At 41.9% G+C, this 16897-nt stretch overlaps 1 protein-coding gene across 9 annotated transcripts in view; it reads right to left on the bottom strand.

Annotated features, from left to right (window-relative positions):
* MATN2 (matrilin 2) overlaps positions 1 to 16897 on the bottom strand; it is a 114868-nt gene that overhangs the window by 21246 nt on the left and 76725 nt on the right. For 3 of the 9 annotated variants that reach the window (XM_030553534.1, XM_030553533.1, XM_030553535.1), the window contains exons 8-18: positions 13494 to 13616; positions 10857 to 10979; positions 7305 to 7427; positions 4322 to 4444; positions 4067 to 4189; positions 3852 to 3974; positions 3647 to 3769; positions 3368 to 3490; positions 3100 to 3222; positions 2837 to 2959; positions 2632 to 2754 (exon numbers count right to left, since the gene is read on the bottom strand). In XM_030553534.1, coding sequence (XP_030409394.1) covers positions 2632 to 2754; positions 2837 to 2959; positions 3100 to 3222; positions 3368 to 3490; positions 3647 to 3769; positions 3852 to 3974; positions 4067 to 4189; positions 4322 to 4444; positions 7305 to 7427; positions 10857 to 10979; positions 13494 to 13616 — 1353 coding nt within the window. The remainder of the gene's footprint in view (positions 1 to 2631; positions 2755 to 2836; positions 2960 to 3099; positions 3223 to 3367; positions 3491 to 3646; positions 3770 to 3851; positions 3975 to 4066; positions 4190 to 4321; positions 4445 to 7304; positions 7428 to 10856; positions 10980 to 13493; positions 13617 to 16897) is intronic. The other 6 variants (XM_030553536.1, XM_030553538.1, XM_030553539.1 and 3 more) reach the window with 5 other exon arrangements.

Here is a 16897-nt window from a genome sequence, read left to right as displayed (position 1 = left end):
TGGGGAGGAGAAGGTGGCACATTTCACAGTAGCCTGCACACACGGAGGTAGCCATAATTTTAGCCAAAGGCATTGAGGAATATGAGGTGGATTAATCCTGCTGGGAGTGAACCAGTGGGCCTAGAGGAGGCAGAGCATGGATAGTGATGCTACTGTATCTCCAGCAAGGCTTGTACCTGATGGGTTTACCTGTTGTATAGGTGTAGAAAGCCCCTCTGCCACAGACTTCCTCTGTGTCCTTAAGCAAGACACTTAGGAGCTTCATCCTGCAAGGTATTGAAAATTTTGACTCCAATCCAGCAAAACACTTAGAATAATAGATTCCAAGACCAGAAAGGATCATTGTGATCATCTAGTCTGAGGAGCACGGATAGTCCTATTGGCTTTGTGTGCTTAAAGTTGCACATGTGGGAGTATTCATGTGTTAAGTGGTTTGGTTGGATCAGAAGCAGTGTTCAGAACTTCACAGGATTGAGCCTTTAATCTCTCTGTGCCTCAGTTCCTTAGGTGTGTTGTGATGTTAAATTTATTAATGTATTTAGATAGGTGTTTAGAAAGATTCCTCTGACCAGTGCTAACGAAAGCCTTGATATGAATGTATTAATTGTGCTGCATTCAGATATGTATTTGTCAGTTTGTAAGAAATGAATGACCACCAAACATTTGACCTTATTTGGAAGTTTTCCTCTGTGGTGCAAATCTTACTAAAAACAAAATATATTTATGTTTTCTTTTTTATCATCCCCTCTCATCTGAAACTTTACGTTTTTCTCCCTAATTGCTTGATTAGGGCAGAAACACTGAAGGAACTTTAAGATACATCAAATGTTGCTAGCTCCAACCTCATCACTGCTATAACCATGGACAGAGAAAAGAACACCTTTGTTTAGTTAACATTAGGCCAAATCCTGTATTCACTTAGTCAAAATTCTCACTAACTTCTAAGGGAAATGTGACTGAGCAGGGACTGGAGGATTTGCACCTTTATTTCTTTGGGACTTTCAGTGTGTCTTCTGACCACCCCAAATTAACTTTGATTTATAACTTTTACTGGTGTCAAGATCAGTGTGTACTTTCCTAGTTATAATTCATGATAGACAATATTCAAATTAGATGGAGATTTTTCTCTCTCTTTTGCTGGTATTCTAAAGAAAAGGTTTATACAGTGTACTAAAGCACTAAGTCCTGGTCAGTTGACCATGTGCCCAGTTAGCTATGCTTATCATAGTAACAATCACAAACTTAAACTAATATGTTAATATCAACTAGTAATAAATCCTGTCTGCAACTTGGCTTAGTTTCTCAAAATACAAATACATACTGTGATATAGCTATGTTTACATTCCAGATGCCACTGTTCTGTTCCTTTTCTCTAAGCAATTTAAAATATTTATTATTATTTCCATGTAAATAAAACTTAAAAGCCAACATCCATATATGTTTAGACAGTAATTGATTATTGCAGCCTAACATATCTGTAGGAAAGAGCCAAGAGGTCTTTTGTATATTTTGCAGCATTCTTCCATTGACAGAGGTCAGCAAGGCTACTTGCCTATGCTTTATAGGAGACTTCTAAAAAGTGTCTATTTTTTGTCACAGACCCCTATTTGGGGCCCTACTCACATTACAGGAAAGGGTCTGTAACTTTCTTACCACTGTTTAGGTTGATTGCACACTGCATCCTGAAGGTGATCATCATCCTGGTGCATGAAAGAACTGAGGAATGGGGATCCTTGGCTGTAGGCTGACCAGATAGCAAGCATCAAAAATCGAGACAGGAGGTGTGTGTGTGTGTGGGGGGGGGGGGAATAGGCGCTTATGTGAGAAAAAGACCCCAAAATCGGTACTCTCCCTATAAAATTGGGACATCTGGTCACCCTACTTGGCTGTCCTGAGGTTTCGCAGAGTTCGCCATTCCCTCAAACCAAACTCCACTAATCCTGCTTCTCCTTCATTAAGTTCTGCAGCCCAAGCAGGGACTAATCCATGACCCATGGTACTAGGCAGTGAGAAGGTTTGGGCAAGTCCATGAGCATTTTATTGTCCTTTGGGGAGTAGGTCTCCCAACCTAAAATTAGAACGGACATCCCTTGTAGTGGAGCCAGGCTGGGTCATGCAGCTTTGATGGGCTGAACACTGCAGAGGTTCCTAGGACTTTATATAGTAGTAGAAATGTACATGGTCATTCATGAAATGGCGGAAGGGAAGGGGCTGGGGGCGGAGTTTCTGTGCCAAACACCTAACAATCTAGTTTAGGAAAACATTGATAAATGGGACAATGGTCAAGCCTTTTCATGTTAGAAGACACGAAAGTTAAGCCCGATGTTCTTTTAAATCAGGAAATGCAACCCTATGGTACATGAACCTAATTAAAGTGCAAGTTCCTTGGCAACTTGATTTTTACTTTTGGCTCTTTTCCTGAGGTTTGGAAAGAATGATTGCTATACTCACTGGCTTACAAGGACAATCATTCTTACTTTCTTAATAGCTTTTGCTTCCAAAATCTTCAGGTTAAGTGGTTCAACATCAAAAATCATATAAAATTTGAAGGGATGCTGGATCAGTTCATTTTAAAATCAAACAAGCAGTTGCTCAATGAATGAAATGTACAGTAAGGATCAGGTTACTTACTTCTGCACATTTTCCCGTCTTCTTGTAGTACAAATCCCTCATGGCACTTGCAGACGTAGGAATGGTCATTATTAACGCAAATATGTTCACAGCCATGATCAACTGTTTTGCAGAGGTCTTTATCTGAGAGAGAGAGTTGCTAGTTAAAATGCTTTTATAAATGAGATTACAAGGACAATCTGCCAGTAAATATCAGATTACTTACTTCTACATGTTTTCCCATCCTCTCTCAGTACAAATCCCTCATGGCACTTGCAGACGTACGAACTGTCAGTATTAACACAAATATGTTCACAGCCAGGGTCAAGTGATTTGCAGACATCCTTACCTGGGAATAGATTACATATTTAATATTTTATAAATGCAAAAGATCCAAGGACATTCTTCCAAGGAAAGGGCACTTAAGATTTTCATTCTCTCATATAGTGATATTAGCATGAAGTGTACAGTAAATATCAGGCTACTTACTTCTGCATGTTTTCCCATCTTTTCTTAGTATGAATCCCTCATGGCACTGGCAGGTGTATGAAATGTCATCATTAACACAAACATGTTCACAGTCATGGTCAATTGTCTTACAGAGGTCTTTATCTGAGAATAGTTGAGAGTGGCTGGTTAGAACTACTTTGCATTTATAAAAGATTAGACAGATATTTCTCAGGTAAGAAAGCAATGAAATTCCTTCTTTTTTTGTCCTCCGTAGACATAAATGTATTACGAAGATCAAGCTACTTACTTCTGCAAGTTTTCCCATCCTCTCTTAGCACAAATCCCTCATGGCACTGACAGGTGTATGAATTACCATTATTTACACAAACATGTTCACAACCATGGTTGACTGATTTGCAGACGTTCTTATCTGGGAATAGTTAAAATATTTAATATAGTTTGCTAGTTAAAACATATTTATAAATGCAAAAATTACAAGGACGATCTTCCAGAAACAGAGCAATGAAGTTCCTTCTCTTTTTGTCTGCTGAAGAAACAAATCTACAGTAAAGATCAATCTACTTACTTCTGCATGTTTTCCCATCCTCTCTCAGTACAAATCCCTCCTGGCACTTACAGATGTAGGAATTGTCATTATTAACACAAATATGTTCACAGCCATGATCAACTGTTTTGCAGAAGTCTTTATCTGAGAGAGAGAGTTGCTAGTTAAAATGCTTTTATAAATGAGATTACAAGGACAATCTGCCAGTAAATATCAGATTACTTACTTCTGCATGTTTTCCCATCCTCTCTCAGTACAAATCCCTCCTGGCACTTACAGATGTAGGAATTGTCATTATTAACACAAATATGTTCACAGCCATGGTCAAATGATTTGCAGACATCCTTATCTGAGAATAGTTGAGAGAGTCTGCCAGTTAAAACACTTCTACAAATACAAACATTACAAGGATAATCTTCCATTAGAGCTCAGACTACTTACTTCTGCACGTTTTCCCATCCTCTCGTAGTACAAATCCCTTATGGCACTTGCAGATGTAGGAATTGTCCATATTAACACAAACATGTTCACAACCATGGTCAACTGATTTGCAGAAGTCTTTATCTGAGGATAGTTTAGATATTTATTACAGTTTACTAGGGGCATTCTTTCAGTAAAAGCGCAATGAAGTTCTTTCTTCTTTGCCTGCTGCACACATGTATGGCACAAATGTATGGCAAAAATCAGGTTACTTACTTCTGCATGTTTTCCCATCTTCCCGCAGTGCAAATCCCTCACGGCACTTGCAGATGTATGAATTGTCACTATTAACGCAAACATGTTCGCAACCATGGTTGACTGATTTGCAGACATTTTTACCTGAGAATAATTTAGACAGAAAAGAAATTTTGCTAGTTAAAATTTTTATAAATGCAAAGGTTAAAAGGTGAAAGAGCCCTGCAGCTCATAATCTTTCACGTGTTTGTGCAGTGGAATCCAGCAATGCATTTCCAACAACCTCTGACTCTTTCATCTTTTGTTTTTAACAAGCAAGCTCATCTTCCTCCTCCTCGTAATCCGTGGTCTCTTTATTAAGGGGAAAAAATCAGAAAGCACAGTAATTAGGGGCTAGATTTTCAAAGTTGTTTAGGTGCCTAGATGCAGGTAGGCCCCTAGTGGGATTTTCAAAAGTACCTAGGTGTCAAACTCTCACTGAAATCAAGGGGAGCTAGGTGCCTAAATGCCACTGAGGAGCTAGGTGTAGTGCTTTTGAAAATCCCACTAGGTGCCTATGTGAGCACCTAAATACCTTTAAAAAAATCTGGCCCTGGGTCACTGGCCTCTAAGGAGTAAGAAGATTTTGAACTGTCAGGTATCAGAGGGTAGCCGTGTTAGTCTGGATCTGTAAAAGCAGCAAAGAATCCTGTGGCACCTTATAGACTAACAGACGTTTTGGAGCATGAGCTTTCGTGGGTGAATACCCACTTCCTCAGATGCATGTCATGACATGCATCTGAGGAAGTGGGTATTCACCCACGAAAGCTCATGCTCCAAAACGTCTGTTAGTCTATAAGGTGCCACAGGATTCTTTGCTGCTTGAACTGTCAAGTTATTTACATTTCAATCCAGCTTTTCCTCTGGAAAACAAGATATTTATCATCATCTTATTATCGTCAAGCAAAAATACCTGCTGAAACCCAGAACACTCAGGCTTTTTCCCTCTGTGGTTAAATAGATATTTGCCTTTTTTGTAATAAAATAGGATTACAAAAACTCAGTTTATGTGGTGTTTAAGGCTGGTGTAAATGATCTATTGTATTATGTGCTGTGATGCCCACAGGAAATCATCAGCTGATAATGGGTAGGCAGATGGCGCTGAGGACTACTGATATTGCATTTAATTTCAGCTATGCCTTATATTGTATTTAAAACAAAACAAAAATTAAAAGCTATACAATCATGTACTAAATATCTTTGTCATGCTCATTTTCCTTCCCCCTTTTCTCTCTCTTTGTTACACTCCCTGTTCCAGCTTGTTTTAAATTAAGCCCCAGTCCTGCACAGAGCTTGTCACAGGATCCACTCACCATTAGGGCACTTCCTCCTGGCCATTCTGGGGATTAGCGCCTTCCAGTGGCTGTGCATGCCTCTGGTAGCTTATTGCACGTTCCATTGCTGCTCTGTCCAGGAGCTACAGCTTCCACTTTGTGACTTGGCCCTCTGGCCAGCTCACTGTGCTCTTCCCCTTGCAGATATCAAAGTCTTTCAGGGCAAACTGTCTCAGGCAGTCCGTGCTCCACTGTCTGGTATGTGCCACTTCCCCAATGGCTGGCATCCAGTTCAGGGATCCTCTCATCAGCAACCAAGGTCTGCACTATTCCTTGCTGCTTCTCCTAAGCCTTTCCTGTCCTTTCTGGCTCTCCCTCCTCTCTGGGTTTTCCAGCCAAAAATCCCTTCTCCCAGTGAGTAACTGTAGGCTGCTTGCCATTGTTACCCCAAACACACCTCCCTTCTCCCAGGGAATGACTGCAGACTACTTCCCCACAGCCTCCTCTGCTATCAGCTTTCTGTCTTTATAAACCCCACCTAGCTCCTTCCTCCTCATTCCATCAGGGGATTATTCAGCTGTAGCCTGTCTGTTTAATTGGCCCCCCTCCTCACCTTGGCCTACATTAACCCTTTCAGGGCAAGTGTGGAGTGAACACCCCATCACAGAGCACAATGCCACTACAGGAGTCTACTTGCACATAACTTCTTGCAGGATCAAGGCCTCAGGTTGTATATACTTTAGGGAAGGGAGCATGTCTTTCTATATGTTTGCATAGTTTAGCACAATGGGTTTCCAATTCTGATTGTGGTTTAATACAAACAGTCAATAATATTATCAATTTAATTTATCACTGTAGTACAGTAGTGGGCAACCTGCAGCCCATCAGCCCGTCAGGGTAATCCGCTGGCAGGCCACCAGACCGTTTGTTTATATTTGCATGGCTGCCCACAGCTCCCAGTGACCGCGGTTCACCTGGCCACCGCTTCTCACAGCTCCCATTGGCCAGGAACGGCAAGCCGTGGCCACTGGGAGCTGCGGGTGGCCATACAAATGTAAACAAAAAGCCTGGCGGCCCACCAGCGGATTACCCTGATGGGCTGCGGGCCACAGATTGCCCACCACTACTGTAGTATCTGAGTCTTTTAAAAGCTTTCCTAATAACATGCTTTTTAACATCAGATGTGAATCAGTTTAATGGATTAGATCTCAAACAAATGGGAATACAATTAATTACATTACTATACACATTATATCTAGGTGGCTTTTAAAGAAGTAAGATTCAGTGACTGAGCAGTAGAGAGGGCTGTAATACTGAAGAAAAATTTGCAATGATTTTTTCAGATTTCATTTCATTACAGTCTTGCCCAAATTATGCAATCCCTTTTTAACATTCCTTGTCACACAAGCAGGGCAAAGAAATGGAAACACCATTCATATTGTGAGCTCCTTGGTTGCAGTACAAAGAGAGAGGCCACAGAAATTTTAATCTTTTTAACCCAATTTGTGGAGAAAATTACTGTTCCCTGTTGTAAAATACAATTCTGTACTAATGTACCTTTGGTTCCCAGTTTCAGTCCCAGACTCCAGCTTCAGAGCTACTCATTTACATTGCACATACTGATTTTATACTGTATAGATGCAGGCAACAAAAGATATGGTATAATGTCACTTGGTCTGATAAAAACTTACGTTTACAAGTTTTCCCATCATCACGAAGCTCATATCCTTCAAAGCACTGACAAGTATAAGATTTTTCACTGTTTACACACAAATGTTCACAACCAGGGTCAGTCAGTGCACAATAGTCCACTCCTGCAAATGATTGGAGGTATAAAAAGACGTTTAAAATTCATGAATTAGCAGCTGGTCATCTTTAACACAGCTGCATGGTGTATGAACAAGCAAATACTGTATTGTTTGAACAATAATTCAGTTCTTTATCAAAAATAAATATACCTTTAAGAAACAAAAAAGGAGTTTTTAGGTAGGATTTAGAGTGGTCCCTCTGGGCAGAGATGAGAAAAGCTATCTTTCTGTTTGCAATAGCTCAGAAAAGAGTCCAGATACTGCAATACTTTTTGAATAAACTATAAAGATATTTTGCTAATGATGTCATATAAGACACAGTTACAACCACAAGGTATTTGAACAACAGAGGTTTTCTTCTAAACATTCACCTTTCATTGATGATTCTGCATACATACTCGAAGTGAAAGCAGGTGGGTGAGTCCCAGAACTCTTAGTGTACCTGATCTCATTGACTTCAGTGGATTCTGGATTAGATCATGTGAGCTTTGATGCTGAACAATAATTGACACAAATCATTTTAATTCAGTTACATTTGTTGTCTTGACTTTCCTGCAGATTTTCTTTTCTTTAACATGAGACCTAGTGCTCTCTGAGAGTTCCATACTCAGCATTCTGTTCAGCTGTGTGTGAGCTCTGCTGCATATGGAGTTCCATTTACTATTGTTGCTAGATGTCAGAGCAGAAGCCAGTTTATCACTAGGGTGTTCCTAGTAAATATGACATCAGTCTCTTGATTCAGAAATGATATACATTAAACACATCTATTCAGCTGCTTATTTAACAGTTATCTGAAAGACCCCAAAATCTCTTCTGATAATATAAAAAGATTGCCCATGTGATTTTAACAGGGTCGGCTGGAGCTCAGGAGCAGAACAAAGTCTGTTCCCAAATAGATGTGCAGAGAGGGGTAAATTGGCAAGTAGAGGAAATACTCAAGGGATCAGATTCGGTGCCCAGAGGAATCCAGGAGTCACTGTTTAGCTTTAATGCTTCTGATGGGAATCCAAGTAATACCTGGAGGAAACTAAATCACCAGAGTTTAAAAACATCTTTTCTACCACCAAGGAAACAGGACTTTCCATTGGAAAGTTGATACAACTCTTAAAACAGCAACTCAGCTGCTTCCCTATATCTATTGGTTCCGCTAGAAGCAGCGGAGCCTTCCCTCTCCCCTTTCTGCACAGAAGGCAGGAGTTCTGTTCTGGTAGCATTAGTTACCCCTCCTCTGGAGGGGTGGATTGATGGATCTTTGTGGACTTCAGGGGGCAGGAGAGAGAGTGGAGCAAATATGTTTCCACCCTCTGATTTGCATTAACTTCCCCATGATCCTCTCTGTGACTGCAGCTGTGCGGTTGCAGGGGGATCTTGCCAATGGCAGTTTGACTCTTGCTGAAACTTCGTTGCCCAATGGCAGGGAAAGCAGCAGATTCAGGAGTTGTCCATGCAATCAACGGCTTGGGGAGCTGGGGAGGGAGGAAAGGCAGGTAGGGTGGCTGCCAAAATCGTTGGCGAGACCTGCCAAACCTCTCTGACAAGTGGGGATAATTCCAGGAAGAGTCAGCAAGGCAAAATTCACTGAGTTTTCCTTTCTCATTGGCCCTTTCTGCAGATTTTTACCCTAGAGCGGGCAATTTACCCTACTAACTCTATTAAACTGGAGTGAGTCTTAACTCTCATTAGCTATATTAAGAATAGAAACGTTGTTAGGGCAAGTTTAATTTCTGATGTATTGGGGGCTCCTATGAAGGCTGCATTAGTGACATCTCTACCGAGGACTTTAAGTTCCTGAATAAAGAAGAAAGTCAGTTAACATAATGTGTTCATCCACTGTGACAGGGTCAGGCCAGATGGCTAGAAGAGAGTGGTCGAAGGTAGATATATTAGCTCCAGATTAAGCAGGTCCCTTTTCCCTGGGTATGATAACAGGGACTATTCCAGAACACTCAGGAACTTTCTAGAAATAATTAAGGCAGGCAGGCTAATTAGGACACCTGTAGCCAATTGAGAAGTTACTAGAATTAATTAAGCCTAATCAGTACACCTGGTATAAAAAGACTTGCACTCCGGTTAGTGAGGTGTATGTAAGGAGCTGGGAGTGAGAGGACGTGCTGCTAGAGGACTGAGGAGTACAAGCGTTAAGAGACATCAGGAGGAAGATCCTGTGGTGAAGACAAAGAAGTTGGTGGGCGGAGGTCATGGGGATGTAGCTCAGAGAGTTGTAGCTGTTCTGTAGCTGTTCCAGAAGGCACTCTAGACAGCTGCAGTCCACAGGGCCCTGGGCTGGAACCCGGGGTAGAGGGCGGACCCGGGTTCCCCCTAAAACCTCCCAACTCCTGATCCAACACAGGAAGACCTCTGAGGCTAGCAAAATCCGCCAATAAGCGCAGGACCCACCAAGGTAGAGGAGGAACTTTATCACACCACATGCAGGGCTTCCAGAGCAAAGGGTCCACTGATTTATACCTGTGTCCACACACACAAGAGGAGTAGAAGATGATGAAAACAGCAGCACAAAATTTGTGAAAAGGGCCAATGAGCTGGCTGGCTTCCAAATAATATCTACAATAGATCACTCACCAAAACCCACCTCTTCAACAGCGAAGAGGACAGGACAAGAATGCCCAGTAACATCTTCCTCCCTGCCAGCAGGAGAGAACAGACAACCAGAGATCCTGAGTGAAGGGCAAATAAGATGGTGAATAATATGGAGACTATTGTAATGCTACTATATAAATTAATTGTGTGGCATCATCTGGAATACTGTGTGCAGTACTGGTCATGCCATCTCAAAAAGGCTATTGCAGAGCTAACGGAGATTCAGAAAGGGGCAACAAGAAAGATCAAAGGCCTAGAAAAACTCTCAGATGAACAGGCATTGAAAAGATTGGGACTGTCACCTTAGAAAGGAGACGAATAAGAGGGAACAAGATTAAAGTATATAAAATATGTGGTGTATAGAGAAGATAGATCATGCGCTTCTGTTCTCCGTATCTCATAACACAAGAACAAGGGGACATTAATAAAAGGAAATACTTTTTCATTCGATAAGTAACTGAAACTGTGGAACTCTCTGCCACTGGCAGTCATTGAGAGCAAGAACATAACAAGAGTCAAATTATCCAGAGTTGTCACAATTAATGATAATAAAATTTTTTTGGAGTGGATATCAAGCCTCATGTTTTAGAGCTTATGTCAATCTCTAACTATTATAGACCAGGATGAGACCTAATGTGGGGGACAGATTACCCCACATCTGTTTACTGCAGGGTTCTCACATCTTTCTCTGAAGCATCTGGTACTGGCCACTGTCAGAGACGGAATACTGGACTACACAGACCTTGGGTCTGATGCAGTGTATCAGTTTTATGTTCCTATTGTTTATTTGCTTCCCTCGGCTTTAATTCTCATCAAAGAAATTATCAAGAAACTTACGTGTGCAGGTTTTTAGGTCTTCATTAATGATGAATCCTTCAGAACACTGACAGACATATGAGTCACCGGTGTTTAGGCACAGTTGCTCACAGCCATGGTTGTTCTCAGCACAGTGATCCACTCCTAATGGTTTATGTTAGGAATTAAGAAAACATATTAGAGAGTTAAAGACCAAAACCATGACATGGTATTAAGCGCTAGAGAATCTTTGTACATACGATTATCAAGAAAAAACAACCCATAAACGTTTGCACTTATATAGCTAACCCATTTAAGGATCCATTTGAGAAACATGAGTTAACTTATCCTTTTAACAGCTCAGTGAGGTAAGTATTTATTATTCCTATGTTACAGACAATGAATGTAAGGCATGGAAAGATTATGACTTCTCCATAATCACAAAGGGAATCTGCAACAGAGTCGGGAACAGAGAACCCAGGAATCCTTAACCACAAGGCCATGCTCTCTTTTCCACACACACAAATCTTTTCTTTGTTCACTACATGTTTTTCTCAGACAATAAATATGAGTGTTAATCATTTATGAGTTTCAACTTATTCCACAACAATTAGAGGATTATGAGAAAATTCTGTTTAAACTGACAGATATGGTAATTTAAAAATATTCTTTTGCTGCTAGGTTCTATCTGCTAAAGCCAAAATATGGGACAGTTAAAAACTGAGAGTGTAGGGGACTTAATGTAACCGCTTTGCATTTTATTGATTCTGTATTTGTGATGGAAATGGTCTCTATAAAAACCAAATATATGTGTGAATTGAGTTTAAAGTTTGCACTGTATCTCCTAACAAGGGACAATTGAGAGGTATGGTCGATAGTTCATAAAGCAAGATATGTGCTTGTGTGAATGTGCAGTGTAACTTTGCTGATTTTGTAAAAGTACAGAGCAAAGCACTTTTTAGCAAGAAAAAATCTTCAAAGATTTTTATAGCAAGCTTCCCCCTTAACATTTTATAGTGGACATTCTTCACTATTCTTAGTCACAAGGGTGAAATTCACCCTAGCTCAACTTGACTGAAGTCAGTGTTACCCAATATAAATGTTGTCTATTATGTCTCAATTCTGCTGATGCAAAAATTTACTGGATTATCACAGTCATATCTATATCCATTTGCTAAACCTAATAATATTGTGCAAGATTGTTTTTTTAAAATCATATAAAATATATATACAGGAATCTGTCCCAATTTAACATCAGACATAGTTACGAATACTGTTGGCCTGAACAAGTGAAGCCAAGATTGAAATTTTTACTAATTACAATAAATTCCAGTTGGCACATTCTCCTTTTTTCCATAAGTTTACATCATCATAAGTGGAGCTGTGCTTTGGGGTCGTTGTACAAGAGAAATGTGAAACAATTAAAATAAACAAACCCCTATCTTATTTGGCAAATTACATTCTCAGATCACCATCATCTGTTACAAATAAGAGATGCCCATTGTAATATGTATTATTAATATCACTTTTAAAATCTAAACGTTCAGCTTCTCACACTAAATCTTTCCTTATGTTCTTTCAAATAACAAAGTAATCACAAATCTGCCCATCACCAGGCTTCTGGAACTACAGTAACTATAAATTTAGGTCAGCATGTTTTGATACCTAAATCTGCAAAAATAAAAACTGTAATGCTAAAAAAGAGAAAAGGGCCAAGATTTTCAAACGCAACCAGTAAACTGGGTTGCCTCAATTGTGGAGTGCCCTATTTGTGACACCTTAAAGGGGCCTAATTTTCAGAAAGAGCCAAGTACCTGCCCATCTGAAAATCAAACCAAGTTGTATAATTTACTTATATTACTTATATCAAAGTTTTCTTGTATGCTGCAGAATCCATCAACAGTTTATTTTGATCACTGAAGATAATAATTTTCTTAATTATACAAGTCTTTGGGTACTTTTTTCCAAATGGCATAAGTACATCAAGAAAAATTGCAGCTCTCTGCATTTGCAAAGTGCTTCTTTAAATATGCAAAATGGTTCTGGGGAAAACAATATCTTTTCACAACTGAGTGATTGCAAATATACAGGGTTGGCATGATTTTTGGTAGAACATCATTCCTTTAGCAGTATTCTAATTATCATATAGCAAGGGATGTATTTATATCAGACAGACTTCAGAAGAAATAAAAATAAACGAGCATTTGAGGTAAAAAACCTTAGCATTAGGTGTGTAACTTTCTAAATATCTGTTAAAATTGGATGTATTTTTAACAAGCACTTCAAATAGGGTGACCAGATGTCCCAATTTTATAGGGACAGTCCAGATATTTGGGGCTTTTTCTTACATAGGTGCCTACTACCCCCCATCCTCTGTCCAGATTTTTTACACTTGCTATCTGGTCACCTTAACTTCAAAATATGTCAGGCACTCCTGCTAAATAACATTCTTATAACAGGAACAGTTTATAAGACGATACACTTGTTCTCCACTGGGTGGACCTATGCAGGCATTTTACCAACATTACCTCACTAGAGCTGGCTTTTGTTGGACTTTACAGTTACAACATCTTACATAGCTTGAAAGATCTCAGAAGGGCCCCTGGAGAGTTCCCTTGTTCTTTTCAAAACTCAGCCCAGTGCAAGAACTAATTGCTGCACTTTTTGTGAAACACTCACTTCTGCACGTTTTGCCATCATGGTTTAGGGTGTATCCACTACGACATCTGCACACAAAAGAGTCTTCTGTGTTAACACATTCCTGTTCACAGCCATGTTTACCCAAAGCACAGAAGTTTATTCCTGTGGAGAGAGAGGTTAAAGAATACAAGTTAAGTATGCTGATTACTGAACAAAACATCATGCTGCTTAAAGGGCACTAACTTCCATGTTAATAAAACTGTGGGAAGCAGCTGATCTGGTGGCCTATTAGTAAAAATGTGCAAGACTTTGCTTTGATTCTCATACTCTTTCTTTCCCCAGCCATCAGAAGCAACATCAACACTTTGGGGAGGAAGAATGCCTGGTACTGCTCAGCAGTGACACACACAGTTTGGCTTAGAAAAGAGGAAGTAGAGAAGTCGATGGATTGTTTTATTTTATAAGTCTGTTTATTGTGAACCATGAAGTAAAGTGTTTGGGAATGAAAATACTACCAAACTGAAGGGCTGATCCAAAGCCCACTGAAGTCACTGAAAGAATCCCATAATTCACAATTGTACTCCTGGTAATAAACATTATGCTTGGAAATGTTTGCAGGATCAGACCCTGTGCTCCTGTGTTCCTCAAGGAACACCTGTCCTGTAAAGACCTGAATATAATCACAATGCTATATAAGATTATAAAAATAGCAGCAATCCAGACTGATGTTAAAAATGATACTGGTACATGAAAGCACATACCAAAACACACATTTTTTGTGAAGATGAAAGACATTTAATCGTGTTCCAAAAGAGGCTATTTTCTTAGCTGTAATCTATGTGAGTTTACAATTAGAGAAATATTAATACTACTTCTTGCTCCTGGCTTTCATAGTGCTTAGGTACTGAGCTAGCTGCTTCATCTGTGTGTAAGTTCTATATGTGCCTTAAGAGTCTCTCATGATGCATTGGCTTTGATGCAAGCTTGCTGGGTCCCATACCAGAGGAGCTGCATCATAGAAATCATAGAAATGTAGGACTGGAAGGGACCTCAGTAGATCACCTAGTCCTGTCTCCTGCACTGAGGCCTGGTTTACACTACAAAATTAGTCCACCTAGCTGCACATCTGTCTACACTTAAATTTGTCTCCCACTGATGTAAGTGCCCCTTTATGTAAATATAGTAGCACCAGCTCCCCGAGCAGCATTGAGCCATGGTCAATATATGGAGGTCAATGCAGCGCAAGTGTAGACACTGCATTACTTATGTTGACCCTAACTAGTACTCCAGCAGCTGACCCACAATGCCCAAAACTGACTGCTCTGGTCATAATTGTTAACTCCACTGCCCAGAGGTCACATATATCACAAGCCCCGACTCCTTTAAAACCCCTGTGAATTTTTGAAATGCCTGTTCCTGGTTGTCCAGTTTGGTGAACACTTCTATCTGCTCTTCTTTGTTGTGTGCAACTGCCCAGCTGACCATGCCAGCTACATGCTCCAGATGCACATTCCTGCCTGGAGTAGACGGGAGATATTGGATCTCCTGGGCCTATGGGGAGAAGGCCTGTGCAGGCACAGCTCTGAACCAGCTGTAGAAACGTCAACATTGATGAGTAGCTTGCTTTGGGGAGGCAGAAAGAGGGCTATGACAAGGACCAGCAGCAGCGAGAGCCATGAAAGTCAAGAAACAGGATCGACTTTAGGCCTATTCCACCAATTCCCCCGAATCGTGCCCCACGCCTAAGAGGGCCCTGCACCCAGTGAGAATCCCTTCCCTGGCTAGAGGCGCCTTTTTAATTTTTACTCACCTGGCGGCACTTTGGGTCTTCAGCAGCAGGTCCTTCAGTGCCACCGAAGACCTGGAGCGAGTGAAGGACCCAACGCCGAAGTGCTGCCGAAGACTTTGAACACCGCCCGGTGAGTACAAGCCCCACGTGTTTTTTTATATGTATATGTTTTGGTTTTTAAGTCATCCCTGCTGGGGCCCCGTCAAAACTATTTGAATTGGGCTCCGCACTTCCTAAAACCAGCCTTGTCAAGGAACTGTGGCAGGCATATCAGAAAGCCAGTAAGGCCAACAATCGATCTGGTGCCAAGCCACAGACCTGCTGCTTTTACACAGAGCTGCATTCCAGACTTGGTGGAAACCCCACCACCATCCCACACACCATCATGGATACCTCTGAGGAGCCTGAGTCACAGGCCCCTGCTGCAGGGCCGGTGCAACCATTTAAGCGACCTAGGTGGTTGCCTAGGGCACTGGCATTTGGTGGGGTGCCATTTTCTTTGGCAGCGACCGCAGCAGCCGGATCTTCGGCTGCCCTGGTTGCTGCTGGCATTTAGGCAGAGGGAGCTGGGGCAGAGGAGCGTGGGGAGGGCCGCCTGCAACAAGTGGGGGGGGGGCGCACGCACGCAGGGGAACTCCCTGTCCCAGCTCAACCCTGCCCTGCCTCCTCCCCGAGCACGCCGTGGCTGCTTCACTTCTCCTGCCTCCCAGGCTTGTGGCGCCTAAGCTGATTGGTGCCGCAAGCCTGGGAGGCGGGAGAAGTGAAGCAGCCACGGCGTGCTCAGGGAGGAGGTGGGACAGGGGTGAGCTGGGGTGGGGGAGGTGCCTCAGGGCAGAGGGTAGGGAGCTGCCGCAAGGGGGGTGCCTCAGGGTGGAGGGGAGGGCGCAAGGTGGAAGTTTCACCTAGGGCGCAAAACATCCTTGCACCGGCCCTGCCCCGCTGTGAACAGCAAGGAGGCGGAGTATGGAGGACAGGTGATGTCGGGGGGGGGGGTCCAGTGGTGCTGCAACCCAGGACTGTTTTTTGACTCCACCACAGTCCAGCTAGTCCCTGCAGTCAAGCACAGGTGAGCCTGATGCAGGGGAAGGAACCTCGACTAAGCATGTAAATGAAATACCCATTTGAGTGACAGCATCCCCAACTTAGCTGGACACAGCTATCAACTTTTCATTAATTCACTCATACTACAGTAGGTAGTGATACAACAAAGAGATGGAATTGCTATCTGCTTTTCATTCCCCTCAAGAGTTAGGCAGGGGAGGGGGGCCATGTGGAGCAGTTTGTTTATGTACACAGCGATGTCTCTTGAGTTCTCCTGAAAGATCTCGATGAAACTTTCCTGGAGGTACACTGCAATCCTCTCCCAAGGTTTCTAGAGATGGCAGCCTTATTTTTAACTCCACGGTAGGACACTTTCCCATGCCAGCAGGGCCAGCTCCAGGCACCAGTTTAGTAAGCAGATGCTTGGGGCGGCCACTCCAGAGGGGGCGGCACGTCCAGCTACTTGGTGGCAATTCGGCAGAGGGTCCCTAACTTCCGCTTGGAGCGAAGGACCTCCCGCTGAATTGCCATAGATCGCGATCATAGGTTTGTTTGTTTTTAGGTTTTGTTTTTTTTTTGGCTGCTTAGGGAGGCAAAACCCCTGGAGCCGGCC

Source organism: Gopherus evgoodei, chromosome 2 (assembly GCF_007399415.2).
Source record: "Gopherus evgoodei ecotype Sinaloan lineage chromosome 2, rGopEvg1_v1.p, whole genome shotgun sequence".
NCBI classification, from domain to species: domain Eukaryota; kingdom Metazoa; phylum Chordata; order Testudines; family Testudinidae; genus Gopherus; species Gopherus evgoodei.
This window is presented reverse-complemented; position numbering and strand designations above follow the sequence as displayed.